The sequence below is a fragment of the Oryctolagus cuniculus genome, chromosome 1 (assembly GCF_051225735.1).
Source record: "Oryctolagus cuniculus isolate XC-2025 breed Fujian yellow rabbit chromosome 1, ASM5122573v1, whole genome shotgun sequence".
Taxonomy (NCBI): domain Eukaryota; kingdom Metazoa; phylum Chordata; class Mammalia; order Lagomorpha; family Leporidae; genus Oryctolagus; species Oryctolagus cuniculus.
The window spans coordinates 160234372-160250194 of NC_142867.1; the positions used below are offsets into that span (position 1 = coordinate 160234372).

General features: G+C 46.6%; 1 protein-coding gene across 4 annotated transcripts in view; it reads right to left on the bottom strand.

The window, feature by feature from the left end:
* The window catches only part of MAMDC2 (MAM domain containing 2), a 179271-nt gene that overhangs the window by 54106 nt on the left and 109342 nt on the right, over positions 1–15823 (bottom strand). For all 4 annotated transcript variants that reach the window (XR_011379575.2, XM_089336869.1, XM_089336874.1 and 1 more), the window contains 2 exons: positions 14721–14864; positions 9291–9556 (listed from right to left, as the gene is read on the bottom strand). Coding sequence is in view for 3 of the 4 variants with exons in the window: in XM_089336869.1 (XP_089192995.1) it covers positions 9291–9556; positions 14721–14864 (410 nt within the window). In the remaining variant the exon portion in view is untranslated. The remainder of the gene's footprint in view (positions 1–9290; positions 9557–14720; positions 14865–15823) is intronic.

A 15823-nucleotide genomic window follows, 5' to 3' on the forward strand; every position in this document is an offset into this window, starting at 1 on the left:
TAATTCCAGCCACCTGCTTATGCAGACTTTGGGAGGCAGCGGAGATGGCCAAGTAATTGGGTTCCTGCCACCCACCCTGAGAGACTTACAATGTATTTTCAGCTCAAGGCTTTGGGCTGGACCAGCCATGGCTGTTGCAGCCATTTGAGGAGCGTATCAGTGAATTGAGTGTGTGTGTTTGCTCACACACTCTCTCTCTGCCTCTGCCTCTCAAACAAATAAATAAAAACTTAAAAAATATTTTTAAACAGGTAAAAAAAGTTGGAAGCTCTTCGTGATTGTGTAAAATCAGCCATTGCTTTAAGAGAACCTGGTTTTAAAGATTCAACTCTAACTCGATTTTTAGTTTAAAGAATATTTTCAAGTAAAAACCACAGAAAAAAGTTTTTTTCCTGTACTAAATAAATGTTGTATTTGAAATCTCTTGAGGATAAGGACCTAAAAAAACCATTCTCGGGGCTGGCGCTGTGGCGAAATGGGTTAAAGGCCCAGCCTACAGCACCAGCATCCCATGTGGGCGCCGGTTTGGGTCCCAGCTGCTCCTCTTCTGATCCAGCTCTCTACTGTGGCTTGGAAAAGCAGTGGAAGATGGCTCAAGTCCTTGGGCCCCTGCACCTGCATGGGGGACCTGGAGGAAGCTCCTGGCTCCTGGCTTCGGATCAGCTCCGCTCTGGCCATTGCGGTCATTTGGGGGAGTGAACCAGTGTAATGGAGGATCTCGATCTCTCTCTCTATCTCTCTCCCCTCACTCTGTGTAACTCTGACTTTCAAATAAATAAAATAATTCTTTAAAAAAATTATTTAGTCTCTTTCTCTCTTTGTCTTTCTGTTCAGCTAAATACAACATTATTAGGCTAATGCTTTAGAAGATTCATGGAAAAATGGAATATAAGTTTGGTACTAAAAACTTTGCAATTCATGCACAATTTTTTCATAATATTTATTTTCCATGAACTTTTGCAGATTCCTCAAATGTGCCAGGTGCTATGCTGAAGGCTTTACCTAATACAGCTCATTTGACCTTCAGTATAATTTGACGAGGCAGGTGTTACCTGTATAACTGTTTTACATGTGCACCAAAGTGGGACTCAGCAAGGTCACAGAAATGGCTCCATTTCTGAAGCCCAGAGTGGCAGAGAGCCCACTGCCAAGCGCCTTAAGGTTATGCTTATTTCCCCTCTTATCCACAGCTCTCCTCTGTGTTGAATCATCTTCTGAGGATTAATTTCTAAAATAGAACTAAAGGTTAACAATCGTGCCCTAAGTTGTTTTAGAAATTTTGGGATTTAGGCCTTGGCTCCCCTCTTCACCGATTCTGTACTTTTGATGTTAGCCGGGAGAGGGTTGGAAGGCATTTAGGCAAAGTACAGAAACCAAGTTTTCTAAAACACTTCTCAGCTCTGCCACTTAAAAATAGTTATGTGGTATCGAACAATGCCCATAATTTTCTGCCTAAGCAGACAGAGCAGACAGCAAACAGAGCCACAGTGCTTTCCCTCTGTAGAGATCTGGGGCATCACCTAAAGTGTTGGAAAGTGTTCAATTTTCCCTTGTTGATGCTGGCTGCTGTGATAACATTACACAGGAGCCATTCAAACGGCTAGTGTGCTAGAACAGCTTAAGACGCATTTTTTCCATTGCTATCATTCCTTAAACATGGCTATAGATTACAGTTTCAGTTAAAGGTTAGTTATCACTCTCTAGGGGTGATAGCCAAGGAGCTGTTATCTAATCAGCCCCTGATCCTAAAACAGGCTGCTTAAGTACTTATAGGGAAAGAAAATCCAGAAGCATGCGCAGCAGAAAGCCAGGTGGGAAGGCACAGATAAGGCAGCTTGTAGGTACCAGCAAGGAGGGAGAAGAAATAAAGGGAAGAGACTGGAAGTTCTGACTCCATTAAAGTCCTGCCCAGGCTGCCCCTCACCCTGCTTAGATCAGGTCTCCTCATGGAGAGGTCAAACGATGCTCACGAAAGCAGGTACTGCCTTTGAGTTGTGCACTGAAGACCACACCAGGGGTAGGGAGGACTCGAAGCAAAGGCAGGAAGTCTCTTCCCCCAGCAGAGACCCACAGGCTCTCAGTTTAGGCGTTCACTTCCAGTGGAACACGTGGGTGACCTTGGGCTAATCTATGTCTGCATTCTAGGATGCCAAGGGGACTAAAAGGAGACACTTCATTACCCTTACAGGCGTGTTGTGAAAATTAAAATTACAGAAGGTGTCTGTGCCCCGAGGCTGGCCTGGGGAGCCTCCCTTTCTCTAACTGAACAAGAACAGGCCTTCCTCAGGATTGGATAGAGACCTTGACCACTAAAGAGCAGGCTTCAGAGTAGGCTGGTCCACCATTCAATGCCCCAATCTCCCACTTACCAAACTTACTTACCAAACCACTTACCAAAGTCCCTTCACTCCTTCTTTCATGCATTCACTGATCACATGTGTACCAAAAAAAAAAAATGTACTGCACAGTTTTACTGATGAGCTATGTCATTCCACACACAGTGCTAGATGTTGTAGACACAGAGATGAGTAGACCAACAAGGTCCCTGTGACCTTATGCAGCTATATTTTCATAAGAGAAAAGAGGTGGACAGGAAGAAGTAAGCAAATAATCAAACGAGGTCATTTCAGGCTGGGATAAATGCTGAACACAAAATAAACTAAGCTGGGGCCGGCGCTGTGGCGTAGCAGGTGAAGCTGCTGCCTGCAGTGCTGGCATCCCATATGGGCGCTGGTTCGAGTCCAGCTGCTCTACTTCCGATCCAGCTCTCTGCTATGGCCTGAGAAAGCAGTAAAAGATGGCCCAAGTCCTTGGGCCCCTGCACCCATGTGGGAGACCCAGAGGAAGCTTCTGGCTCCTGGCTTCAGATTGGCACAACTCCAGCCGCTGCGGCCATCTGGGGAGTGAACCAGCGGATGGTTTCTCTCTCTCTCTCTCTCTCTCTCTCTCTCTCTCTCTCTCTCTCTCTCTCTCTCTGCCTTTGCCTTCTCTGTGTAACTCTTTCAAGTAAATAAACAAATCTTTACAAAAATAAAATAAGCAATACAATGAGGAATAATCTAGGAATGGGAAAGAGTATAAACTTGGTGGCTGGGGAAGTTCCTTTCTAAGAGGAAGTGACGCACCTGGAATGGAAACAAGAGAAACAGCTCTGTAAGGGAAGAGCTGGGAAGGCGGAGCCTCTGCAGAGGCACTGATGAGAGAAAGGGCGTGAGACCTGGGGCCGAGAGAGCAGGTCCATGTGACTGTGACCCTGGCAGAGTGAAGGGAGATAAGTCAGCCAGGTAGGAGAGACCAGGTGGCGCAGGGCCTCTGCGGCCTCAGTAGGGGAGAAGTTTTACTCTTGGAGGCCATGGAGCAGTGCCACACAGACGAGGGACATGAACTGATTTCTGCTACAAAGGATTCAGGATGAGGAGTGCAAGGACACTTCAAACAGTTCACGGAAAATAATGAAATTCAAAGAAAAGTTTGTGCTGTGTAGAAAATGTTTGAAATCCATGCATCTTTTTTTCCATAAGACACATTTTCCATGAACATTTTGAAGATTCCCTCGTATAGACAGAAAGCAAAGTAGAAGCAGGAAAACTGGCTAGCAAGATACCCAAACAGTTCAGGTGAGAAATGATGGTGGTTTCACCTGGGTGGTGGCTGGGGAGACAGAGAAATGCACATATTTGAGATGCATTTTTAAGGTGTCCCTTAAGGGTTTTGTCTGGGACTTAGGGGAGAGTGCCAAAGAAACAGGGAGAATGAAATTGCTTTAATTTGTTGAAGTTTCAGCCTCTTCACCTATACATTTGGAATGTGTTCTTGTAGCACATTTTTAAGGATTAAGTGAGAGAGCATATGCTGTTTGGACCAAAGTAGATACTTGACAAATAGCCAGCTTGTCCCTTGTTCTGACCCATGTTGAACTGTGAACTTTCTAGAAGCTCCAGCAAGTTCATTTCAAAATCTCAGTCATTATAAATTCCAACTATTAACAAATGCATGCTTTGCTCAATTTGCTCAGGAAAATCTCTTAAGCTGTCATCAGTTTGGTATTAGTCAAAATAAATACTGAGCAGGACTGCAGAGAACAGCCAATGGAAGCTTCCAGACGGATTGCAGCAGCTGACATGTATTTGCCATGTGCTTATTTTGGGTGCTTGGAGACTTAAGTCCTTCTTAAATGGCAAGAATATTTGGAGAACCATATGCTCTCGGTGGACAGAAACCATATGTAGGAACTGATCATAGAGGCTTTGGTGTTACATCTCTGGAAAACTCTTATCTAGAAGCTTTGAAGGGGGTGTCTGGGCTTAAGCAGTACATACAAAGACTACAGATCTTGGCGGGCGCCGAGGCTCAATAGGCTAATCCTCCACCTAGAGGCGCCGGCACACTGGGTTCTAGTCCCGGTTGGAGCGCCGAATTCTTTTCCTGTTGCCCCTCTTCCAGGCCAGCTCTCTGCTGTGGTCCGGGAGTGCAGTGGAGGATGGCCCAAGTGCTTGGCTCTGAACCCCATGGGAGACCAGAAGCACTTGGCTCCTGGCTTCGGATCAGTGTGGTGCGCCGGCCGCAGCGTGCCAGCCGTGGTGGCCATTGGAGGGTGAACCAAGGGGCAAAAGGAAGACCTTTCTCTCTCTCTCTCTCACTGTCCACTCTGCCTGTCACAAAAAAAAAAAAAAAAAAAAAAAAAAAAAAAAAAAACCAAAAAACAAAAAACAACTACAGATCTAGCTCCAGCGTTCTGAGCCACTTAATGGAAAGGCTGCCTAGGGGCAGGAAGACCACCCATCCAACTCTGTTTGCACCCAGCTGAATGGTCACAAGAAAATCTCTCTGCACTTCAGGGAGGAGGGCCTGGACATCACTACTACCCAGACGTGCATTTGCCCAGTCATGAGCCACAAAGCCTGCTGGTTTCCACGTAACTTAGCTGAAAGCAAGCCTGAGACACACAGTCTTCCTCATGGCTCTCTCCTTTCCAGTTTGGATCGTGGTTAGTCATGTTGAGTCAAAGTTCTCCGGGCTGCATGTTATAATGACCTGGAGCACTGGATAAAACCAATTGCCAGGCCCCAGCCCTAAAGACTCTGACCTGTTCACTGTAATAGATGCTGTGATGCCCCACCCAACAGACCCAAGGGCTCAGCGCCCCAGGTGCTGTAAGTGCTGTCCGCAGACAGTGCTCAGTGTGCCAGCTCTCTCCAGAAAGCGCCATAGCTGAAGATGGTTGCCTTTTCCAAGGCAACAATCTTTTCCTGAGGTAGCCAGCACCTAGCCAATACGGAATGATAAAGAGAACATCATAACTCAGGACAGCTCTGAGAGGCTACACCAGCTTCAGGGGAGGCTTTCAGTGAGAACACATCGAAGCCCAGAACCTCCTCTGCCTGATCCTTCCTGCCTGCCTAATCCATCCATCCATCCTTCCTTCCTTCCTCCCATCCATCCATCCACCCATCCATCATGATCACAAGAGCACTCCTTTGTAATACTAATCTCTATCTCAATGTCTGCTTCCTTGGTTTTGGGTAAAACTTGGGCATTGATCCCTAAAACCTTCTCAGGTGATGTTAATTAGGGTCAACAAACTCTACTTGAAAGTCAGAATGAGCAAGTTGGTTCAAATACATGACTGAGCACTGACTATGTGTCAAGTATTCATACATATGTTTGCTTCCAAGTGGAAAATAAAGGAAGAAAGTGATCAAGAACACTTGAACTTCAGAAACTATAGACATTAAAAGGTAAGCAAACATCATGAACAACTTTATGTAAAAAAGTCAACAACTTAGACAAAATTCACAAATTATTTAAAAGGTAAAAGTTCCCAAAACTCATTCAGGAAGAAATAGATAACCTGCATAGTTCTATATCTATGAAAGAACATTAATTTTAATTGTAAAAAGAACACAGCAGGAGCCAGTGTTGTGGCATAGCATGTTAAGCTGCTGCCTGCAATGCTGGCATCCCATGTGGGCAGTGGTTCCAATCCAACTCCCTGTTAATGCACCTAGGAAAGCAGCAGAAGACGGCCCACATGCTTGGGCCCCTGCCACCCACCTGGGAGATCCAAATGAAACTCCTGGCTTCTGGCTTTGGTCTGTCCCAGCTCTGGCCATTGCAGCCATTTGGGGAAAGAACCAGCAGATGAAGGATCTCTCTCTTTCTCTCTCTCTCTCTCTGTAACTCTGCCTTTCAAATAAATAAATACATAGATCTTTTTTTAAAAAGAGGGGAAAAAAAAAACCCAAAGAATTCTCAATTTCCAAGCTAGTAATTAGTGAAAGAGAATTTGAAACAAGAAAGACCCCTGAGTCCATAATCACTGGGTTACACTGTCTCTAAGATGAGAAAGGGAAGCACAAAGTGCCCAGGGAACCCAAACCTATCCTGGGGAGTGGGGTCAGAGAACAACTCTGGGGAGCTGAAGTTTCAGTTGCGATCTAAATAAGAAGAGTCTAGGCCGAGGCAACAGGCTGCCCCGATTCAAGGCAGGGGCAACAGGGTGTGTTCAGGAACTGACTGTTCAGTGTGATGAGAATGGAGAGAGCAGGAAGCAAAGCTAGGGAGATGGCTGAACATGTAGAGCCTCGTCCCCAAGAGCAACAGGAAGCCAGAGCGTTACTGCAGCAGCAGGTTTCCCCAGGAGATCTCTGCTGCGAGCCACAGGGCAGATGGCAGGGGAGCAAACACGAACTGCAGGAGGGATGGGCTGTTAACTTCAATTTTTGGAATCAACCTATAGACCAAGACATTAGTCTTATATCAGTGGTTCTCATCTAAGATGGTATGGTACATCTGAGGCCATTTGGAAATGCATGGAAATAATGGGGGTTGTTGGAATTATCACAGGTGTCCAAATCCCTTAAAGAGAGAGATGACCCCACACAAAGGCACAATTGTTCTCTTCAAAATGCCAATGGGCTCCACGTTGGGAAATACAGCTACAGGTCGAGCCAGGAGGCTTAACTGCAGAAATATAAAGTTTGCAAGCCATGACCACATCAACGTAATTGGGTATTAGAGAGAATTTGAGAGGTGGAGGGGGCAAGAGAGCTCCATGGAGATGTAGGGGTGAAAATGGATTCATTTTACCTCTCGAGGTGTCCAAAGAAACTGTCTGAAGTTTATGAATCCAAAAATAGAGATTTCAGTGTATTAAAGGTATGAAGAGAACCAAGAAGAAAGTTCAAACTTTTACCACTGTGAGGAGGCAAGGGGAAAGAAGAAGGAACAGTGTAGGGAAGCTAACTTCGTAGTCTTTCCTGTCAGGGAGTCAGCAAATACTGTTCAGGTTAATGAGCAAACAGGTGGAAATCTAACCGTTAGAATGACAGGGAACACACCCAGATGATCAGGAAGAAAAGTGAGCAATGGGGCCGGCGCCGCAGCTCACTAGGCTAATCCTCCGCCTTGTGGCGCCGGCACACCAGGTTCTAGTCCCGGTCGGGGCACCGGATTCTGTCCCGGTTGCCCCTCTTCCAGGCCAGCTCTCTGCTGTGGCCAGGGAGTGCAGTGGAGGATGGCCCAAGTGCTTGGGCCCTGCACCCCATGGGAGACCAGGAGAAGCACCTGGATCCTGGCTTAGGATCAGCGCGGTGCGCCAGCCACGGCGGCCATTGGAGGGTGAACCAACGGCAAAAGGAAGACCTTTCTCTCTGTCTCTGTCTCTCTCTCTCACTGTCCACTCTGCCTGTCAAAAAAAAAAAAAAAAAAAAAAAAAAAAAAGAAAGAAAAGAAAAGTGAGCAATGGAACTGGTATTTAAGATCAGGATTAGGAAGCGGTGAGGGAAATAGACTTTTCATTTCATGCCTTGTTTTAAATACCTTTTGCATGTTTATTTCCACCTGCATAGGCTACAGAAGTGAGTAAACTTCGGTTTCCTGTCACTTAGTCCATGCCCCTAGGGTGGACAAGGGCATCCTGAGGAGCTGGTTCTCCGGTTTGCCAGGATGTACTAAGTGCTGCTACAATATTACCTATTTCATTGGCATAAAAATAACAACAAGCAGTACCTCTGAGATCGTGGTAAAACTTGGACATTTCTGTTTTGCTAGAGATACTATACACTGGTTCAGCCCATTTTAGAAATCAGTAAGGCAGCAATGCCTTTCTTGCCTGACGATGGTAAAGAAGCTTGTGAAGATTTTCAGAGATCAATCATGGTAAAGCTTTAATTGTCTGCTGGGAGATGTTCCAGTGAATAAAAGGAATGGGCAATCTTACTGTGGGATCAATGTAAACATTTCTCTAGCAGGAAGTGCTACGTGGATACAGCTATGATTCTGTTCAGATGGTTGTAAATGAGAGAAACTCGGGCCCCAAATATCTATGAAGAAGATTCCACTGCTCTCAGACCCATAGCTTCCATGGGGAACCTGGATTTTGGGTAACTCCTGGATAATGTATGTGACCAACTGATCACAACCAATCCTCCATTCATTCAACAATATTTAATGAGCTCCCCTTGTGTGCTGATGGGAGGCAATGACCTTTTCTATATTTCTGCCGGCCCCTTTCTTGCATGGAAAGTACGCTCAAGAAGCATTTTACTGAATGACTGAAAGCCTGAAGAAAAATGGATTTTGCTGCATTGGTTTTGTGTCTGAGAAGCAGACAACAGAACTTACTGCATCTGTGAAGTTTCCTTAAGTTGATGAGTTCTTGAGCTTGGAAGTTACCATTGTCTTTGTACATCACCCCTCAGCCCCTGCCCCTCGCCCGACATCTTCTTGTATTTTCATGCTTTCAAAATCTGCTGCCCAGGGTTCCTTTCCATAACTGCTCTCTGGCCAGGACACAGTTGGCTCCATATTGTTTAGTGAGCTTCCTCACGCTGTGTTCAACCAGTGCCTTAGGCTGTTGACCTCACAGCCTCCGTGCAGAACCAGGCTCACTGATTTCATCTTTTTAAATATTAACATTCCTATTGCTGAGTGTACATGCACATGAAAGAGCAGAAGCGGGGGAGAGAGGGAGAAGCAGAATAAATTAGGGCTTCAAACTCAAGTTCAGTTGTTGAAATGTTTACTTACTCTTCATCTCTAGACCATTCTCAAGCAAGTTTGAGAGAGAAACAAGCAAACTCCCTAGGCAGCCAGGACTCAGAGACCCAGAAAACATAAAAGAACTGCAGAATGAACCTGTTGGTGGCAGGAGGTAAGGTGTGGGAGTAAGGCTGACAGCTTGAACAGTAAGAAAATAACATATCACCAGTTGACAGCAACTAAAGAGACAGTCACTAGCCCAGAACAGCAATTGAAAACAGACGGGGGATGTGCTGGGGTTCCTTTACCTTGGTAGGCATGGGCTTCTTAAAGGTGATTTCAGCTTGCATCCAAACACCCCTGGGGGACTCCAGCACGGACCAGATCTTCTCTTGAACCACGTGGTTCTCTTCAAAGATATACACTGCTAGGGTATCACTCATTTTTAAAAACCCGTAGATGGCATAATAAAAACGCAGACAATACTGCAAGTTTCCTGGTAGGGAGGGACCGTAGAGCCTTCCAATGTAGCCAGGCTGAGATGTAAACTTGGTGTTGGCCAGCAAGTAATACCCTGCAAACCAGACAAAGCATTCAGCATCTGAGCAACACAAAACAATCTCACTCAAATTATCAAGAGGGAACATTCAGTGAAAGTAGTAGAATTTGGGCCGGCGCTGCGGCTCACTAGGCTAATCCTCCGCCTTGTGGCGCCGGCATGCCGGGTTCTAGTCCCGGTCGGGGTGCCAGATTCTGTCCCGGTTGCCCCTCTTCCAGGCCAGCTCTCTGCTGTGGCCAGGGAGTGCAGTGGAGGATGGCCCAAGTGCTTGGGCCCTGCACCCCATGGGAGACCAGGAGAAGCACCTGGCTCCTGCCATCGGATCAGCGCGGTGCGCTGGCCGCAGCAACCGTTGGAGGGTGAACCAACGGCAAAGGAAGGCCTTCTCTCTGTCTCTCTCTCTCTCTCTCACTGTCCACTCTGCCTGTCAAAAAAAAAAAAAAAAGTAGTAGAATTTGCCAACAAACACTATTTCCATATTTAAATCACAGGAAGCACTTTCTTTTTTTTAATGGATTTTTTTTTTTTTTTTGACAGGCAGAGTGGACAGTGAGAGAGAGAGACAGAGAGAGAAAGGTCTTCCTTTGCCGTTGGTTCACCTTCCAATGGCCGCCGCTGCAGCCGGCGCACCGCGCTGATCCGATGGCAGGAGCCAGGATCCAGGTGCTTTTCCTGGTCTCCCATGGGGTGCAGGGCCCAAGCACCTGGGCCATCCTCCACTGCACTCCCTGGCCATAGCAGAGAGCTGGCCTGGAAGAGGGGCAACCGGGACAGAATCCGGCGCCCCGACCGGGACTAGAACCCGGTGTGCCGGCGCCGCAAGGTGGAGGATTAGTCTATTGAGCCACGGTGCCGGCTTGACAGGAAGCACTTTCTAACATCTTTAAGGGATAGAAAAATCTATGGCTTTGATGGTAAATAAAAGTCTTGGTAAACTTCATAAGCCAGAATAGATTTCCTGCTGCACCTGCCCAGGTTCTAATCATCAGTTAGGATTTATGCTGTGCGTGAAACAAGAAGCATGAAATCATCGCGGGGAGTCCCAGCTGCCTTAGTCAACCAGCTGATTTAGGTTGTATGCCTAACATGAGGGCACAGCACGTGAAAGGCTCTTAGCAAATTTGTCTTCCTTTCTCTGTAGTGACCAGTAGGGGTGGAGGGATGACAGACTGGCCAGCAGTCTCTGTATGTCAGGGCAAAGCCTACTACTCTCCTGGTCATGTGAGCTATCTTCAAAAAGCACATGGAAAATACATATTATGAAAAAAGTATGGATTTCAACATTATTTTATACCAAAAGAAACTTACCTTTTAAATCCATTTTCCACCAGCCTTTTGAAGTACCTTTGTGTGACAGACCTTCCCTTAAAGAGAGTTTTTTAAAGGTATTGGAGAAGCAGAAAGAGAGAATGAGAGAGAAAATGAAAAGAGTGAGTGACGGAGAAGGAAAGGGAGAGCCAGGGCAGGGCTGGGCCAAAGCTAGGAGCTGGGAATTCAGGTTTCCCACATGAATGGCTGGGGCCCAGCTACTTGAACCATCACTGTTGCCTCCCAAGATGTGCATTAACAGGAAGCTGGAGATGGGTGTAGAAGCCAGGCATTTCACACTGGAACACGGTCTAACCCACACCTTAACTGCCATGCCAAATGTGTATCCTCCCCACCACCTCCCACGCACACCCTAGAGCGGTTCCCCAAACAGATGGCCTCTCCCAGAAGCTGTTAGTCTGGGTTCCTCCCTTACGTCCTCTAAATAATACAAAGAAAACCAAGAGCAGGACCCTTACAGGGTGTAGCTTTGTTTGATTATTTAACTCCCCTCTAAGAGGAAGAGAGATGAGCACTCCCTCACTCTTCACACACAAAGGGGCCAGGAGAGGGCCCAGTGGGAAGGCAGCAGCCGGCAAGCCAGGAGGAGCCGCCTCACCATGAACCAGTCCTGACTGTGCCTTGGTTTCGGACTGCTGAGCCTCCAGACTGCAGGGAGATACATTCCTGCTGTTTAAGCCAGCCCGTCTGGTATTAGTCACAGCCACCTGAGACTAATACAGTGGCATAGACCAGCCAGAGGAAGCTTTTTGAAACCTAGATTTATTTTACAATTTATTTTTATAATAAGAGAGAGAGAGACAGACAGAAACAGAGAGACAGAGAGACAGAGAATCTTCTATGTACTGGTTCACTCCTCAAATGCCTGCAACAGCCAGTGCTGGGCTGGGCTAAAGCCAGGAGTCAGGAACCGCATCTAGGTCTCTCACATAAGTGGCAGGAACACAAGTGTTGGGCGATGGCCACCTCTGCCTCCCAGGAAGCTCATTAGCAGGAAGCTGGGCCCGAAGCTGAGTCAGGCCTCAAACTGAGGCACTATGATACACAGGATGTATGCATCCAGAGCCACAATTTAAGCTACCAGGCCCTGCCCCTGAAACTTAGATTTAGCCCTTTTTAGCTGCTTTAAACCTTTAAATAGCTTCTCATTTCCATAATAATACCCACTTGCTTCCTGCCACACCCATGATCTGTTTCCCTCTGCAGCCTCATTTTCCTCCACTCTCCTACCCTCTCTCCCCACAGTGCAGCCATACTGACTTTGCTGCTCCTTGGGCTGACCTGGTCTGTCCAAGTTCAAGGCACCTTCACAGGTGCTATCTGCACAGGCCACCCTACTTCCCCAGCTAACTGCAATTGCCTTCGCAGCAACTTTCCCCAAATCCCTAACCCCACTCAGGCTCTTCCTTCCATTCTCTCTCCAATTTCACTCTTCATTTCTTTCACGGTACTGGAAGGGATCAGAACAAGCCCATCCATACCGTGCCACCTTGACACGCTCATTATTTTGAGGTGACAGCACTCAAGAGCAGATGCAGAAGGGCTCTTTGAACTCCCCCTTTCTACTTAATACCTGGTCATAAATTTCCCATGAACAAGATGTCCTCCTGGTGCCAGGAAAGGGAGAACACCCTACGACCCAAGACTGGGCGCCAACACCAAGGTAGATCTTTAGAATCAAACCCATCACAAGAGCCCTTATCTTTCATTATTCTCCCCCTACCATACTTCCTAGTCCCACTTCCACAATTTACCACCCTTCAAAGCTTACATCCACTTGTTTTCCACTTCCCCACACTTTCGTCATTCGTTGTTAAAAATGGTATATAAGCTCTCAGACCTGCTACCTCCTTGGATCTGGGCTTTTCCTATGAAGGCTCACAAGTACATGTAACACATTCACAAAATTTCTGTTTTCCTCCTGTTAGTGTATCTTATGTCACTCTGTTAGATCCAGCTACAGAACCCAAGAGGGTAAAGGAAAACATTTTCCTCCCAACAGCACTTACCACAGCTTGTAATTATAAGCTTATCCGTGTATACATTTGCCTAATGTCTCTTTTGCCCATTGAAATGATTGCTAACCACTGAGGTGGGATTCATATCTGCTTTGTTCACTACTGTGTCCCCCAGGAATTCATCTGGCCAAGGTTGGGAAAGATTTTGTACTGCCTATATATGCACAATTTAGGCCACCTCTAAGAACATGGAGGTACAAAACTGTAGGGGCTCTTTTCAAGCCCTTCCCCAGGGCCCATGCAAGTGAGACACCTTGGAATTTCACCTTTCATCAGCTTCAAGGTAAATTCACCCTGGTGCCCAATAGATACAGCCTTGTTGGATAAATGAATGTGAGACTAAATCCCTTGAGAGCACGTTCTTTTTACCTGTCCCCACTGTAGTGAAATCCACAAAGGATGTCATTACATTAGTAGATAATCCTCATACAAAGAGCACTCAAACCCGGGTTTCTAAGAGCCTCTTGTAGATGGATCCATTAAGTGTCCATTCAACATTTTCCCATAGCTTTTTTCTGCCTCACGATGAATATTTTCATTGTGGAAAAATACATACAATATAAAATGTACCATTTGAAAACCTGCAATTCAGTGGCATTTAGTGCATGCATAATGCTGTACAACTATCCCACTGCCTAGCTCCACAACGTGGACATCATCTCAAATGATGGGATGTTTAATGGGTGCAGAATCCCAATACCCATGAGCCAGTCGCTTCCTCCTGCCCCTCCCCCAGCCTCTGTGACTCACTGATCTGCATTCTATCTCTATACTTATCTGTTCTGGAGATTTCATAGAGATGGAGTGCAATGGCTTTCTTTCTTTTTTTTTTTTCTTTTTTTTTGACAGGCAGAGTGGACAGTGAGAGAGAGAGAGACAGAGAGAAAGGTCTTCCTTTTCTGTTGGTTCACTCTCCATTGGCCGCCGCAGCCAGCATGCTGTGGCCAGTGCACCATGCTGATCTGAAGCCAGGAGCCAGGTGCTTCTCCTGGTCTCCTATGTGGATGCAGGGCCCAAGGACTTGGGCCATCCTCCACTGCACTCCCAGGCCACAGCAGAGAGCTGGACTGGAAGAGGAGCAACTGGGACAGAATCCAACATCCCGACCGAGACTAGAACCCGGGGTGCCGGCGCCGCAGGCGGAGGATTAGCCTAGTGAGCTGTGGCGCCGGCTGTACAATGGCTTTTTTTTTTTTTTTTTTTTTTTAATTTTTGACAGGCAGAGTGGACAGTGAGAGAGAGAGACAGAGAGAAAGGTCTTCCTTTTGCCGTTGGTTCACCCTCCAATGGCCGCCGCGGCCGGCGCGCTGCGGCCGGCGCACCGCGCTGATCCGATGGCAGGAGCCAGGAGCCAGGTGCTTTTCCTGGTCTCCCATGGGGTGCAGGGCCCAAGCACCTGGGCCATCCTCCACTGCACTCCCTGGCCACAGCAGAGGGCTGGCCTGGAAGAGGGGCAACCGGGACAGAATCCGGCGCCCCGACCGGGACTAGAACCCGGTGTGCCGGCGCCGCTAGGCGGAGGATTAGCCTAGTGAGCCGCGGCGCCGGCCTGTACAATGGCTTTTTAAAGAGGCTTCATCTCAAGTGAGAGCAGAATACTTTCCAAAGGTTTGGCTACTTAATTAATTGGCAAACACTTTTGCTAGCACAGCAACTTGAACTCCAGTTTTTAAAAACAGCCAAATGCAAGATTCCTCATGGTCTCTGCTTCCCCATAGCTGACTTGTTTTCTTCCTCTTTGAAGTCAACATCTTTGTAAGTATGGAGTCAGAATGGCCACGGACTCATGGAGATGACCCAGAGATGTCCCACGTGGGCAGTCCCTGACTTACCCAAGCCTGTGGTGTGGTCTCCAGCCCGGTACATGTTGGGCTTTACTTTCACTCGGGCCCAACCTGGACCTTCTTTATCTTGGTAAAAGTTGCAGAGATCTTCCTCAAAATCACAGCTCGCTTCCGCAGCACTGAAGGGAGTGTCTGAGCAAAGGAAAGCAAACGTTCTAGTCAAGCCCATGGATCGCAGAGGACTCCATTAACCCGTGGACAGACACGGCTACATTTGTACCAGGGGAGACTGAAGAAGCAAAACACAGCGAAATATTTTTACCCACATGGCATGCTGTCAGGTTAGCATCTAACCAACCTTTCAACATGACAGGAAAATTGTTCTTTTCCTCTCTAAAGGGACAGGAGCAAGGAAGCCTGTTCTCATTCTCTATAAAAATAAACTACAACCAGACTTCAAAAGAAATTTCCTTTCATGATGTAAAAACTGTGAGCATTTATTCACATGCTTCCTCATGATCAAAATTCAGGCATACAAAGTTTAAAAGAAAGACAGAAAGAGAAAAGGAAAGGATTGCAAGGGACTGTTAATTCTAAGACATATTTTGGAAATAGTGGTTTTCAGAAATAACTTTCATCTGTTGAACATTGTGTCAGAAGCACAGCCACTGTCTATTTATAATTGACATTAGTAGTAGGAGCTGATCTGCTTGAAAAAAAAATCATCACTCTATAAATCACACAGTTCAAAAGTCACACCAATCCCAGGAGGGGTACTGCTATTGTTTCGGCTTGGCTGAGTTCTGGTATCATTTATTCTGGTCTATAAATAACATAGCAAACCAGATTTCCTGGAGGGAATAGAACAAAATATTTCTGCTCTTTTGAGAATAACTTTCAGTCCTATTAACGAGTGACTTGTCAACCTCACTGTTAAGATTGTCCTCTGAGTGCAGAGGGAATCTGACTGTAGCAGTTCAGGACACATTCAGCGTAGCCAAGTGTGACCTGGTTTGCGAGCTGATGGACACTGGTCTAGCATTCTAGGGCTGGAGAGAGTGGATGCTGTTTTAATAATGGAAACTCATCTCTAGAGAAGCATTTGAATTCTGGAAAAATTCTGATAAAAAAAGGTGGGGGAGGGAACTGGT